The 16,014-nt window shown below is 38.0% G+C and overlaps 1 protein-coding gene across 17 annotated transcripts in view; it reads right to left on the bottom strand.

Annotated features, from left to right (window-relative positions):
- Positions 1–16,014, bottom strand: part of AFDN (afadin, adherens junction formation factor) — an 87,873-nt gene that overhangs the window by 58,593 nt on the left and 13,266 nt on the right. For 12 of the 17 annotated variants that reach the window (XM_081000652.1, XM_081000658.1, XM_081000659.1 and 9 more), the window contains exons 2-6: positions 8,820–9,015; positions 6,511–6,626; positions 5,370–5,530; positions 3,224–3,384; positions 2,821–2,978 (exon numbers count right to left, since the gene is read on the bottom strand). In XM_081000652.1, the coding sequence (XP_080856778.1) occupies positions 2,821–2,978; positions 3,224–3,384; positions 5,370–5,530; positions 6,511–6,626; positions 8,820–9,015 (792 nt within the window). The remainder of the gene's footprint in view (positions 1–2,820; positions 2,979–3,223; positions 3,385–5,369; positions 5,531–6,510; positions 6,627–8,819; positions 9,016–16,014) is intronic. The other 5 variants (XM_081000662.1, XM_081000656.1, XM_081000660.1 and 2 more) reach the window with 3 other exon arrangements.

Here is a 16,014-nt window from a genome sequence, read left to right as displayed (position 1 = left end):
TCATGTTTACATTTAAACAAGACTAAACTCTGAAATATCTGCCAAGTTGTGTATCATGATCAAGAAGGTGTGGGGGAGACCATGGCTGACAATTTAGGAATGACACAAATAACTTTATATTATGACTTCTGCTTCAATATGCCAGAAAAAGATGTACACAAATACAATAATATTCTTCCACAAATCTAAGATTTGGCTAGATATACGGTATATGAATTCTACTACCAAATAATAAATCAAACCATAAATAAAAAGATTTTACTAACTAGCACAGAAAGGAAATCAGCACCCAAGTGACCACAATACAGAAGACCCTAACACCAGTCACCTCACTGCAGGTTACTCAGGGTTACAGTGAAATTAGTTTTTACCTGTGCATCTTCTTTCTGCTACACGATAGGCACCCTATTTTCCTTCCACCTTCACTTAGTAAAGGCAACAATTCAGAATGCTGCTAGACAGCAAACTTTCCTCTTTCCTGCCATAGTCAATATCGATATCAAGGAAAACCCTAGCTCCAGTGCCTACAGGCCTAAATTCAGGCTTCTTATAGGAATGAAACAGCCCTTGCAACTTTTAACAGAGAGAACTGTACTACTACAATTCAGGGTATCTACTAGATGGGAAAACCAGAAACTTTAGAGAAAATGGCACTGACAGTGAAAAATAATTGGCTACATACACAAACCTTTAAAGAGATATCTGCCAATGATGTGCTGAAAAAATCCATACTCAGGAATTTTTGTACTATGTTTTCAGAAGTCTGATAAATTATGTTCAAAGTATGTAAGGTACTTCAAGGATTCAATCTTAGAATTGTCTGAGATTGTAACAAGAGTTCCTCTTGATGACCCATTTTAGCTTTTGCCCATACTGCAATGAGTTAGGTAACAACAACTTTAATCTGTCACCAATGGAAGCGAAAGCCTTGAAAAAGGTCAATATGGAGGTCAAATGGCCGAAATATTGGGAAATTTTGGAACAAGATGGAGATAGACTGAAATTGCAGAGTTTTGAAAAACTAAAAAACAAAGTGCGAGACTGGCTCCATTATTATCAGATAATGGAGGCATTTAAATTGGACAGGAAAATTGGCTTCCAGGTGGAAAGATCAAAATTAGAAACAGAACTGTTAGAACCCAAAACTAAGAATTTGTCAAGAATGTATAACTTGCTGCTGAAATGGAATACTCAGGATGAAACGGTTAAATCGGCTATGATTAAATGGGCACAGGACATTGGACATAACATTATGTTTGCTGACTGGGAATAGTTGTGGACCACAGGTATGAAATTTACGGCATGTAATGCCTTAAGAGAGAATATTATGAAAATGATATACAGGTGGTACATAACCCCAGTCAAGCTTGCAAAAATTTATCACTTGCCCGATAATAAATGTTGGAAATGTAAAGAAACTGAAGGTACATTTTTTCACCTTTGGTGGACGTGCCCAAAGATTAAGGTTTTCTGGGAAATGATATATAATGAATTAAAAAAGGTATTTAAGTATACCTTCCCTAAGAAACCAGAGGCCTTTCTCCTGGGCATAGTCGGCCAAATGGTGTTAAAAAAGGATAGAACTTTCTTTATGTATGCAACAACAGCAGCAAGAATACTTATCGCAAAATATTGGAAGACACAAGAACTTCCCACGCTGGAGGAATGGCAGATGAAACTTATGGACTATATGGAACTGGCGGAAATGACTGGTAGAATCCGTGACCAGGGAGAAGAGTCGGTGGAGGAAGATTGGAAGAAATTCAAAGACTATCTTCAGAAACATTGCAAAATTAAAGAATGTTAGAGTGATGTTGGATTGAAAATAAGCAGTTTCCAGCTGTACAGGTTAAAGTTAATGATAGACTAAGATTAAGATTAGGATTAAAGATGTTTAAAGAAATGGAAATCTGACAATTAAGAGGGAAAATTTTAATGTTATATTATACTAAGATTAAAGATTAGGTTTAAAGAAATTGAAGATATATATTACAATATTATACTAAAGTTAAAGATTGGGATTAAAAAAGTTGAAAAGAAATTGCTGGACAAACAATTTGGATTGGAATACAAAAGAAGGAGGTATGAGGAAGTCCAGAAAATAAGCAAACTAAAAAAACGGAAATGGAAAAGAGATATTGCTTTTAATTGTTATGTTTTTTGTTTTTTATTGTTGAATTGTGTTCTTTTTTGCGTGTTCTTGTTATCTTTTTTTTTCATTTTTTGAGATATGTATTGTGTATGTTTTTCTTTTCTTTCTTTGTTGTTTAAAACTTAAATAAAAATTATTTACAAAAAAAAAACAACTTTAATCAACCGTCAAAATAAAGCCCACAGGGATGTCTATCCATGCCAGTCAACAGGACTATACCACTTTTGCTCATGGTACTACAGCTGAATGTCAGCATGTGCTAACAATAACAGCTGTCTGAAGCTGTGGTGGCATCTGATTGGAACTTTAGGCCTTTTAGTCAAAACCTTAGTTTGCTTTAAAAACAGATGGAGAATATTATTCAGCACTGTTAGCTTTCACTAATTTCTGCTACTTTCTTCAGGGCAAGACGCCAAGCAAGTTAGCCAAGAACCCAACAGATAAAATCACTTGACAGGATAATAAAGTTATATGACGCTAAAACTAAGATTACAGCCCAACCATACCAACCCTAAGATCTGAAGAGCCTGAGGAACCAACTTATGTTGATACAGACAATAAATTATAAATAAGCTGAGTGGGGAATCTCCCCACCAGAACATCATCATTTAAAAAACCCAAGCAGCAGGATTTTTTCAAGAACTATTTTCTTTAATCAATTTACTCACACGAGCAATACAGTAGTCCTTGGGGTTTTCCTTTTCGAGACCATACTTCTCCAGTGCTTCAATAACTGCAAAGTCTGCTGTATCTGTGGTAGATAGCAGGATTGTCTTGTATGGTATATTTGGTTTCAAACTGTCTGCATAAATCCTCAATGTACCACCTGAAAAATACATAATTTGTAACTTAAATTAAAAATATAATGAAATGTAAGTCACACAACCTAAGCACTTGAACTGATTTTCAGTATCCACTAAAACAGCAAAAAGAAGGAACTTAGGTATTTGCGTATTTATACTTCAAAAGCCCCTGCCTTGAAGTGTCCCCAGGAAGACTAATGGAAGCCAGCTCACATTCTGTAAGTTCCACCCATCCAATGAATATTATTGATTTACTCTAAATTACCACCTGAATCTGGTCTGCCATCAGAGCTCCGGAACTCTTGCATTCTCTTTTCTAGCTTTTGCTGTCTCCGTCGTTTCATTACCACCTCTGGATTAGATATTGTTCGTGTGAAACTGGTCTCAGGCATATCTTTGTAGACCTCTGCGGCAAGGCGAGAATTCTCACTGCCAAGAGTAATTTAAGGTAATAATGAAATAGCTTATTTATTTCAGCACTTTTTATACCGCCTAACACCATAGTCTAAGATAGGCTGTATCCTTATAACCTTACTGTACAATAAATATTATTCAGTTAAATCTAACATACTTAAAATGACTGCTGAAATAAAAAGGTCTTTACTAGGAGCTGCAAGTTCAACAAAAAGGGGAGGGTGGTTTCTCTAATCTCAGCTAGGAGGGAGTTCCACAGAGGTGGGCCCACAAGACTGAATGCACACTTCTTGTGGATACAAGCCATGGGGGACCACTAACAGTGACCCCCTTGAGACCTCAGTGACTGGTCAGGGATATAGGGAGTCAGGCACTCCTTAAGGTTTCCCAGATCCAATCTGTTAAAACATGTAAATTAAAACAAGAGCCTTGAATTTGACCTAGCAGCATATGGTCAGTTTGAACCAAAAGTCTAGCTACAGTTTGTTTGCACAAGCTGGTGCTTCCAGAACAGGCTTGCAACTTGCTCTACAGCAGGCATAGGCAAACGTCGGCCCTCCAGATGTTTGGGAATACAATTCCCATCATCCCTGACCACTGGTCCCATTAGCTAGGGATGATGGGAATTGTAGTCCCAAACATCTGGAGGGCCGGAGTTTGTCATTCCTACTCTACAGAGTGCACTGCCATAATTGAGTCTTGAGGTGACCCATACATGAATCACTGTGGTCAGGCTTTTCCTGTCCCAAAACAGCTATAGTTGGTATACCAGCTGTAGCTGGTAAAAGGTACTCCTAGTTACTAAGGCTAACCAAGCCTCCAGTAACAAAGATGGATCCAGGGGCAACCCTAAACAATGAACCTGCTCTTGAAGCATACAAGTGCACATCACTTAAAAGGTACAAAACAAGAAACATAAAACATACATAAAACACAACCTCCAACAATTCTATACCCTGTAGTAAACATCTACATGTTGGGGTAGATCCAAACTTAAATCTTCCATGAACAAAAGGGCTATTTCTATGCAGCAGAGGATTGATGACATGCTTACAGTATTAGGCATCTGTCATCTACAGAGGAAAAAAGTCTATGCTGATTATAATCAAGGAGATTTAATATTCCCAACCTCCTTCAGAAAGCTTGAGATGGATTTCCCATAGTGTCCCAAATTCCATTTTTGCCTGTGCGTGTGCACACACACAAATATACATATACTACCTCGAAAAAGGAACCTACATAAAACCATCTTCTCTTTGTTGCTGTAACTATTGGCTTTAAACAGAAGAAAAGTAACACTAAACTGAATCTCCCCATTTGGGAGAAGGCATATTTGACCAGATGAAATGGATACATTCAATGGGCAATTTACAGAACCAGATAAAGGAATTTTGTCAAAATGAAAAGAGACATTCCTGAGAATCTGAAAACTCTGTTATTCAGGCCCATTCATATGTAGTGAAACAAGCATGCTTATCCTGGTGTGGTGGTCTGGTCTGGATTGGGAGTCCATACCAGTTTCTACTGAAAATCACTTTCTTTTGACTGCTTTTGCTTTTACTGGTGTCTACAGTGAAAAACACTGCCAGGATCAGGAACACATTCTGGATTGGGACCCTATGCCCGCATTCCCCAAAACAGAAGTGAGCAGGTTAAGCCTGATTGTTTACCTGTGCGTGTCTAATACAATATGTAGTTTGGCCGCATTTTTTTTAAAAAGCATTAATGGTCACATTAGCCTGCCAATCTGCATTTCCCTCACACACTAGCTCTGGAAGAGAACAGTTAACTCATTCTCTCTGATTATGTAAACTACCTTTGGATGCAATTTATAACCCTTAAGTTATGTGACGGTATTCAATGAGAACTTGTATACACCAACCCTGAAGGAAGTACAATACAAAAACTATTCATATATTTTAAGAGACTTGTCTCCCCAAGTTAAAGTATTCATCTATGTACAGATAAGACATTGTACTATTTGATGCACTGATACTCACATATCATCCCCATGAAACAGCCCATCACCATCTAAAGCTTGCCGTGATGCTTCTTTATCCCGCCTCTTTTTTTCCTTCTTTTCTTTTTTTGATAAAGTCCGTTTGAAGTTCTGAATCACTCCTTCTTTCTCTTGTTTTTCAGGGCCATTGCTTTGAGCCTTCTGAAACAAACAGTGTTTAGTATTATGATCTACTGCAACTCTGACCACATTAATTTCCAAATAAAAACTTATTTCATCTTATTTGAAACATGATGCAGAGTCAGGCAACGTATTAGGATAGTCTGTCCTTGGAGGCAATGGATCCAATTGGTCTCCTGGCAGCCTGGGTGATCTTCTGGCTGATATGACTGGTGTTCCCACTGAAGCCCCGACTGAAGTGTGGAATATGCAAATAGCTCAGGCTGTTGATGTGTGTCCCTGAGCACTCTATCTGCTTGATAGCACCAGTTTGGCTCCTTGGTGTACACCAGAACTTAATGCAATAAAACAAGCTTCAATGCAAGAGGAGGGAATGCTGAATGCTCAGTATCAAGCCTACTGAGTGGCAGTGAAAGCAGCAAAGAAGACATACTTAGCAGCCTCCATTGCAGCCTCAGTGTGCTGTCCAGCAGAGCTTTTCCACGTAGCGTGGTTCTTTTACAGCTTGGCCCAAAGCAATACGCAGAACTGATGGTGGCTCACTGTAATTTCTTTGCACAGAATGTTAAGGGTAAAATCACTTGCATCAACCAGGACCTCTGGAGTAATCTGACCAACTAGCCACCTCAGCAAGTGTCAGTTGAAAATTCATTGACTGTGAGCAATACTATGATATTTTAAGTTACTTTGTTGACTATGGAAGATACCCGAGAGCCATTTCGCAATCAACTGCCTAGCCTCATCAGTCAAGTCAGTAGCTAGCAGAGTTGTGATCCCTGCTGGCTGCCCAGCAGTGACAATAAATCAGAGCAGACTGTCTGATGACACACACTAATAGGCTGTAGAATGTGAATATAATGGAGAAGGATTATCCAAAACTCTGTCATATGTACCCATAATACATTGCCAGAGTTGTTGTTGCAAGCCCAAAGGCAATTTATGAAAACTCAAATGCATTTACAGTAGTGTCAAAAATATACAGTAATATTGCTTTCTTTTACCTTTGGAGGAAGTGCATCATTTTCATTCTTGAGTACAAATCTTCCTTCTCGATCATCTTTGTTCCAATTTAATTGTACAACTAAAGGTTTCTCGTCTATATCCAATCTTCTTTCTTCTTCAAAATATGAAATAAAGCATAACTAGTGGTTACTTACTATTTCAAGATCAACGATTGCAGTACATTGACTGTTAACTTATTAGCCAAACAACAAGATTTAATTTATTGCACTTCTAAAGCAGAAGACCATATCAGATCTTTCAAAGCAGTGGTAGCTGACATGGTACCCTCCAGATGTTGTATGTCAGCTCCCATCATTCCTACTCATTGGTCATGCTGGTTGGAGCTGATGGGAGCTGCAGTCCATAACATTTGGAGGATACCTAGTTAGCTGCCCTGTTTTAAAATCAGAGCAGAATATGAACCACTGGCAAACTGTGCCAACAGGCTACTCAGACGATACTAATATTTATTCATTTCAAAGTTCCTTCCATAAGTGAAAGGGGGGGCTCCTCTACGGCTCCTATTTTTTATTTTTTTAAACAATAGTTATTAAAGCCATATCCTCACTACCATTTCAGATAAATATTGCTCACACAGCCAAAGCTAGAAACTGACAGGTTAGCAATTACTTCATTTTTAAAGTCATCCTTCTGCTAAGAAGTAGCCTCTCAAGATATAGTTACAAAAACATATTTAGGAAATATCCAATTTAAATTCAAGAACATGTAATATAACTTTTTAAAATTCTGGATGTTCTGTTAGATTTTGTAAGACACTTTTGAACATCTCTATAAGAAATGGGGAATGTGGATTAAAAGTTTATGGTAAGAGATTAAAATAAATTTGTAAGCCTGAAACAGCTTTTAAAACCAATAAAACAAAACAGCACTTTCGCTAGATCATGCTGACTCTCAATTCAGTTTCAGTTTACCAAGACATATCCAATCCACTACCAAATCAAAACACAAACTAGTTCATAGTCAATATTCACATTCCTAAACCAGTCCAGAATGAAAGAAAATGGAGTGTCATAAACACAGTGATGATACCAAACTCCAGATATCCAGACATCAACATCTAACAGATTATTTAAAAAAAATTAAAAACAGTACTAGCAAGACAGAAGCCCAAAGCATTTTATGTCAAGGTTACTTCTTAAAAGCTGAAACAGTAGACACTTAACAGTTCCAACCAGTGAAGAATAAGAAGAACCCACAGAAAAGCAGATATGCACACAAAAAACACTTATTACAAGCAGCCCTAGAAAACCTAATGAAGTTCCTAACTATCAGCTGGTATACAATGTTAGCATCAAATCCTGACATGAAGCCTGAAGAAAAACTTCAGTTTTTCTTTTCTAGAAAATTTGTATAATTTCCAAAAGAGAAATACACAAATGAGTAAAATACTTTAGAATAATTATGAAAGGCAATGTCTGTACGCTATATGTACATGTACTGTTTGGTATATTACAGCCTGAAGAAAAAGATGTCAATGGAAGAGAGCATTAAGGAGTATTTCAGAGTTTGGATTAATAATCTTCTACTGTTATTTCTAAGACAATGAATGGTTATTCTGTTCAGATGTGCAATTCTGAGCTTTCTGTAGAAACCGTTTTCCTGCATGATTATATTAAGATTACACATTGTTTCTAGCAAGCAGGGTCCTAGAGAGAAATCAGTAACGAGTGCAAATGAAAGAAAGTAGTTGTGTATGTTGCTTAATACCAACTCTCTTTAAGAGGTGAGGTACCACATTCTGAGCCAGCTGAAATTTACAATCCATGTTCAAAAGCATTCTATTAATTAATCTTGAGAATACAATAATTCATATTATCATTACTGTGTGGACTAATTGCTGGCATCAGTTAATGAAAAATCATTCTACACTACTGTAAACCCAGCATTGTGGACATGCTTCTTTAAAAAACAAATCTCAGAACAAGTCTCCAAGCCTTCAAAAACCAATGCAAGATCTTCCTCTTCATTAAGGCATTGGGAGACTTTTTTTCTGAGGCCACATCTTGAGGTCTTACATTTTGAATCTGAATTTTCTCATATTGTAATTTGTGAGTGTGTGTCTTTGTTATGTTGTTTTATGTTGCAAGTTTTCAATATGTCATTTTAACTGACAATTTTGTTGTCTCTAATCAATGTAACTGCCAAGGCGAAACTGCCAAGCAATGTAACTGCCAAGCAGTGATTGGAAATTACTTAATCTTCTAAGCCAAATTTTTCTCCCTCTCTCTCTGCAATTAATATAGATACAGTTTTAAGTTTTGAGTAGTCTCAAACTTAATACACTAACCTCCACTGACGTGCACTTCATAAAGTGAGTATTTAGGGGATGATAACATCCGCATATCCGGCCGAAATTTCTCCGCAAGTGTTTCTATCACATCCTGAGTTGTAGCAGTGCTAGACACACGGATACATTTTGTTGCAAAATTCCCAGCTGCTTTGTCTTGAAAATAAAATCTCATAACTCCATGGAATTCCAGATCCTGTAATGAAATAAAATAGAATCAATGACATTTTGTCAATTCACTTGCTTTTTTATGTAATAATTTATTTCTATACATTTATCAATGATTTTGCCTCTCCGGTACACCAAGTTATTCTTACATATTCAACACACTCCAAGAAAAAAAGTGTATGAGTGGAGAAAATAGTCTCTTATGTTTACTTTCCCTACAACTGGAAATAGCACATAACTGCCATAGCAAATAACTCTTCTTCATACCCATACCCTATATAAACTGGAGTGCTTTGATTTTAAATATGCTTAGTTCTGTATCAGAAACAGTTTAAACAAATAACTCCAAGTGAGCTGCATTTGATACTTGACTACTGCAACGTTTTAAATTTTAGCACTTTTCATGAAGAACATGTTTACTGATCCTAAAACAACATTTATCATGGTGAATGCATCACATTAAGATTCCACAACTGAATGATCTGTATCATAATAGTTCCAAATTACATCTTCTGCCCTATATATCTGCCTTTACCTTGAGATTTTCATCAGAGGCTCTTTTTTCAAGTTTCCCCATGTGACATGAGGTGGTGTCAACCAGAGAAAGGGCCTTATTGGTGATGATCCCCACTTATGGAATCCACCCCCCCCCCCCAGGGAGACTCAACTGGAGTCCGTCCTATAAAATTTCACGAATGAAATCTGAGTTATTTGAAAACAATACACAAGGTATATATAGACTTTATAGTCTGGTGTTTAAACACAGTGTATTAACTGCACCACTGCTTCAGGTTTTATTACAACTGGTTAATTGTATTATGATCATCCAAACTTCATAAACCATGAATATGTACAGAAAGGAGAAAAAACTTCAGGCAAATGCAGCAGGGTTATTTTTTATATTTTCAAAATTATGTATCCTAAAATATTTAGAATGTCCACCAAAAAAATTGTAATTATGAAAATAGATCCCTGCATTATTCTGCAATGCTAGAAACTTGTTACATGCTTTAGTACAATATCAGTCCATCTTAGTTCTCTCTCACACTCGGACTGCTACTGGCAACATCCCTTCACTTCTAGTATATTTCAAGTGGTTCTTTCTAGCTCATCTCTTAAAGGAGCATTACCCTCACAAAGCAGTCTATCTTCTTCAGACAGCCAAGGTACATGATCTGCAATAGCTGCATTCTTACATTAATGCACTATGCATTTATCAACTTGGGCTGATGTAACAACTGTGACCCTACATGGACAAATAAAGGCTAGTTGGAGTTCACCCAGTTCTTGTAACCTCTCAGTTCGATTACTATAATGTGTGGGTCTGCCTCTGAAAACAGTCCAGAATCTCTTCATTTGATCCAAACTAAGGTGGCCACATTATTTGAGCATGATCGATAAATACCATCCCTTTACACCAGTGCTTCATCATCTGCACTGGCTCCCAGTCCACTTCTGGGCTCAATTCAAAACTCCAGCTTTAACCTTTAGAGCCCTAAATTCAAGTTATCAAAGTAGTTGCCATGTGAAATTCTAGGGAATTATCTGGTAAAGGGAATGTGAGATAGTTCATATACATGCACAACATAGGACTTTCATTGTTTCACAGGAATGTTTATCGTAACTAGGATAGTGGTGTAGTGGTTAAGAGCGGTAGTCACGTAATCTGGGTAACCGGGTTCGTGTCTCCGCTCCTCCACATGCAGCTGCTGGGTGACCTTGGGCCAGTCACACTTCTTTGAAGTCTCTCAGCCCCACTCACCTCACAGAGTGTTTGTTGTGGGGGAGGAAGGGAAAGGAGAATGTTAGCCGCTTTGAGACTCCTGAAGGGGAGTGAAAGGCGGGATATCAAATCCAAACTCTTCTTCTTCTTCTTCTTCTTCTTCTTCTTCTTCTTCTACGTAAACCCACAAGCATCTTGTGAACATCCAAATACTAAGCAGCAAGTAACGTACTAAAAGCCATGACAGGAATCTCTAGGTCTTACTTGCTAGGGTACACTGGAAACCTCCACATTTTCTCCACAGTACAAAACTAATGCATAAGTGCTAACTCAGCAGCTCAGCAACAAGATATGCACTCACATATATGCCCCCTTCCACCGAGGAGTACTGCCCTAGCCAGGGGAAGGAGCGCAGAAGAAGGGAGGGGGCAGAAGTCCTCCTGAGACTTGTGAAACCTGGAGGGTCAAAGTGAGAACTAACTAACTAACTAACTAACTAAATAAATAAATAAATATGGGAGGCACTCATAAATTGTATGTAAAAACAGACTGGTTAGCCTTGCAAAAATAATAATCAAGAAATGATCCCCACCTTCCTATCTACTCAAGTGATTTGCTCACTCCATAACTTACCCCATTTGCTCACCACATACCCCACATACTTCCAGGAGGAAAAAGAGAAATCATCATTTACACCAGGGGTCAGCAACCTTTTTCAGCCGTGGACCGGTCCATCGTCCCTCAGACCATTTTTTTTGGGGGGGGGGAAATACACGAATTCCTATGCCCCACAAATAACCCAGAGATGCATTTTAAATAAAAGCACACATTCTACTCATGTAAAAACACGCTGATTCCTGGACCATCCACGGGCCAGATTGAGAAGGTTGCCTATCCCTGATTTACACTGTGCTGTTTTACAGTGCAGTACTAACAGCAGTCCGTCCCACTAGTCCTCACCACCCCATCCAAGTTATGAATGCCAACATTTTTTCATGGGTCAGAGAGAAACAGTTGTGGCATGTGAGCAGCTCTTCAGAAACTAAGCACATACTTTCTCTTGATCTCTCTCCCTGCAATTCACTAAACCAAATTCAGATACACAAATGCAGGAAGACTCATTGGCTCTCTGCCCTAGTCTTCATCTACTTTCTAAAAGGCAAGAATAGATCCAGGCACATACGACTCTCAGGGGAGAGCATTCCACAACAGATAAGGTGTGGCAAAAGCTGAACATTTATAATTTATAACTCACATTTCCTCTCTGAATAGAGATGCCCAAAACAGCTAAAGCAATACACCAACAACATAGCAATGATATTTCGTTTTAAAAAATCTCCACCACAACAAAACATCCAAGAACTGAACACAAGAGAGCCAGACTATAAAACCCCCTAAAACCACAAAAGTCAAAAGCTTTTTATAAAAAGAACTTTCTAGTTGAATGAACACCAGCAAAGGAGGAGATAACCTAACCTCCTGTGGCAGGGAGTTCCATATAAATTATGGCTCTATTTACTCCATTGGCATTAGGAATTGTCTGAAGCACTGTTATAAAGTTTTATGTTTATATATACAATGCAGAGTTAGGAGCAAAGGTTCTAATTTGAATGTCTTAAGAACTACCCAAAATGCCTGTTGTTTCAATAGCTAAGTTGCATGCACAGACAAAGAACTTCTGCATATTGTAAAGGCCACTCGGGACCTCTGCAGAAAGATGCCCCTGTGGAATCTCTGTCAATGAAGGCTGAATACCCAGTGTTAGGAAGAAGGGGCTCTTGTCACAAATTTTTCCAAATACAAATTTGTCCTAAATACAATGCTTTATCATAAAATTGTATGACGACCATTAATTGACGTGCAAGGGAAAGGGTACATTAGGCTAAACCTGAAGTGGTCACCAAGGACAGCAATTAAAAAAAATGATGCCTGTTTCTATTTAGACAGCAATATTCTGAATTCTATTTTTTGGTAGAGTGCAATGAAATGTTGGGAACTGGCTTTTCAGATTGGGTAGATAGACATAAAGAAGAGCCATGGTAGATCATAAAAAATACTCTCTTCTCTTACACCCTTTTGCTCTCTGCTCTCGGCGATCAACCAAATGCACATGGGAAGCTCAAGAGAAGAACATGAAGGCAACATTCCTCTTCCACTTGTTCCTCGTAGTCACTGAAAGCTTTATCTTCAATAAAGTTGTCTAATCTCCCATTAAACACAGACAAGCAAAACGACTTAACACTGTGATAGCTGGGCTGTACAAGGACCCCTAAAATGCAAAGAATGCATCTCAGGTAGACTGAGAGTTAATCACAACACATTCATCTGCATTACAGTGTCACACATTTAAAACTTCATGAGTCTGTTACCTCCCATTTCCAATCCCATTATCTGGGATAAGGATTGTTTTTTGCACCTTCTCAACTGTGTTCCAGACAATTTACTCACCACTACCACAATTACTACCAGTCACCACCACCAAGCAGAGTTAAACAGGACACAAACAGAACTGAGCCAAGCCCTAACTTCACAGGTCCCATTTGGAGTTCAGAGTCCTTCTCCACATTCTCCAGATTTGTATCTCCCATATAACATTAGACTCTGTTCAACACAAATTTCAAGATGAGTGCTCACAATATTGTTGGCAATTCAGCTACAATGTAAGTGGTACAATTATTACCAACTCCTACAAAAGTGTATTAATACATTAAAAAGCAGTCTGATATAGACTTAAGATAAGAATGAGTTGTCAGAGTCAGCAGGTCTACCTTTTCCTTATGAAAGGATACACTAGCCCTCACATTCAGCCTTATATAAAAACTATCTTTTAACTAGAGAAATAGCCTACAGTTTTCCTGGGCTACTTATCTTCTTGTTGCCTAACCCTTCTTCAGAACTTGGGTTAACTATATCCCATTTTATTACTGGACCAGCTTTCCCCCCTACTAAATGCTAGCATCTAGAAGGTGATGTTTCTGTTTTCTTGCTATCAAACAATAGCATATATTAATATTATGCCCAACAGAACACAAGAGTAACAATGACAAAAAAATATGCTACTGAATATATAACAAAAACAGACAAAGGGGGAAAGCAAATAATTGTGGGTATCTCTTACAAAAGCATTTCTTATCATTACAGGACACAACATGGGAAACTCCATGAAAATGTCCCAGAATCACAGAATCATGTGTGAGAACATGCATTTTTCCCATTAATCAAGCTGAAAGCAAAGACATGTTCAGCTACATTACTTTATAACATTACGTTTTTAAATTGGACAGACATAAAATTCATATTAAATGCCGAAAGTCTACTGTATGTACAGATTTAGTTACAGAAGGGCTAACAGCAATGAGAGAAATGATAAAATATTTGAAAATGAATTTCAAGTGAAAGCAACAATAGTCTGAAGAGAGACAGAAAACAGTACAGTCATACCTCGGGTTACAGACGCTTCAGGTTGTGTTTTTTCGGGTTACGGACCACTGAAACCTGGAAGTACCAGAACAGGTTACTTCCAGGTTTCGGAAGTTGCGCATGCGCAAAGTGCTGAATCGCAACCCGCGCATGCGCAGACACGCCGCTGTGGGTTGCGAACGTGCATCCAGAAAGGATCACGTTCGCAACCCGAGCACCCACTGTATTGCTGAGAAACAGTGCCAATGAAATATTCCATAAACCAATAATATATTCAGTGCTTTGGTTGTTATGAAAACCCTACAAATGTGTTAAGGATCATAAGAATCTAAGCTTATCCATGTTTGCTTTGAACACACATTCCTGCCATCTGATTACAAAAAAGAGCAAGAAAGAAACAGCTTGATATGACAGTAAGGGATCCCAGAGAGGAGACTGCAGCATTCCTGGCCCAGACTTCCTCCTGCACTGCTGCAAGCTAAGCCATGGTTTGGCCAAGCATGTTATCCAAACCCAGGTTTTTGCTTTGTCTTCTCCAAACAAACCATGAGCTGCAAACCACAAAACAAATACTGGTTACAGTTTGTGGTTTTTCTAGAGCAGGGTTTCCGAAACTTGAATGTCCAGCTGTTTTTGAATTACAGTTACAATAATCCCTGACCACTGGTCACGCTAGCTAGGGATGATGCGAGTTGTAGTCCAAAAACAGCTGGAGACCAAAGTTGGGGAAACCCTGGTCAAGAGGAAGAGAAACAAGAGCCCACCATGCCCAACTGTCTTTTGATCCACCTTTCTTTATGTCAAGTTGGTTACACAAGACACTGCGCTCACAACCTGAACATTGATCCCAGAGGGAATGACAACAGGATTGTGCTTGTAAAGCCCATGAATTCAAAGTCAACTTCTTATGCACGCTGATTATTTGACAGAGCTTGAACAAATCAACACACCTTTGTATATTTATATTCATGCTTACTATACTGCTTTGTTTGCTTATTATTTGCAGGCTACAACATGTTCCATTTGTATTGCAGCTTGCAAAAAACAAGCAAACCACCACAATACAACTTTAAAAAATCACTGCTGTAATGATATTTTGAGAGTTCGTAGTTCGCTATTTAATCTTGTTGTATTTGTTTAATTTCTATTTTATAAGTTAGCCCGAAAAATATTTAAACTGAAAGGCAGAAAGTTTTAAATAAATAAAACTAAAAAGAAAAGCAATCAAGTATATTACTGTACAAAGAGAATTACATACATAAACCACTCTGAGCACTTTATTGCTTAGACAGTAATTCAGTTGTACAAGCTAACAAACTTGTCACATTTTGCATGGATGTGATTTTTAATGTTCTAATGAACCAAAATCAGATTTTCTCAAGGAAATACTTCTTCATGACTATGGCTAGCATGTTGGGATTCACCTAATTACGTCACATATAATTAATACCATCATGGCATGTTCAATGGAAGGTGTTTCTGCCCAAATTTTGACCATCTCCCCCTTTCTACTGTTGTGATATAGCCCATCCTATTTTAGGGGTTCAGGAAGGGATAAGGGGGTGAAAAAGCCACTTTCTCTCAACACCCTTTCACCAACACTTCTCTGAATAAATATATATGCATATCCTGTGTATGACAAGAAAACTTGTGTGGCAACTCTGGTCAGCTCCGGTACATACTCATAAGGAAATGCTGTCACTTGCCTCAGATGAATCAGAACGTTGCCTTAAATAAAATTTGAATGAACAGCATTCTACCATACCACATTCCACAGGCAGAAATACCATGACATATCAGTAATAATGCAAGTCATCTTAAATATGTTTCATCCATTCTAATAATATGCAGTGCAAGAATTTCAATCTCATTTTCAGATCACTA

Source organism: Podarcis pityusensis (assembly GCF_964106645.2).
Source record: "Podarcis pityusensis genome assembly, chromosome: 3".
Lineage (NCBI taxonomy): Eukaryota > Metazoa > Chordata > Lepidosauria > Squamata > Lacertidae > Podarcis > Podarcis pityusensis.
This window is presented reverse-complemented; position numbering and strand designations above follow the sequence as displayed.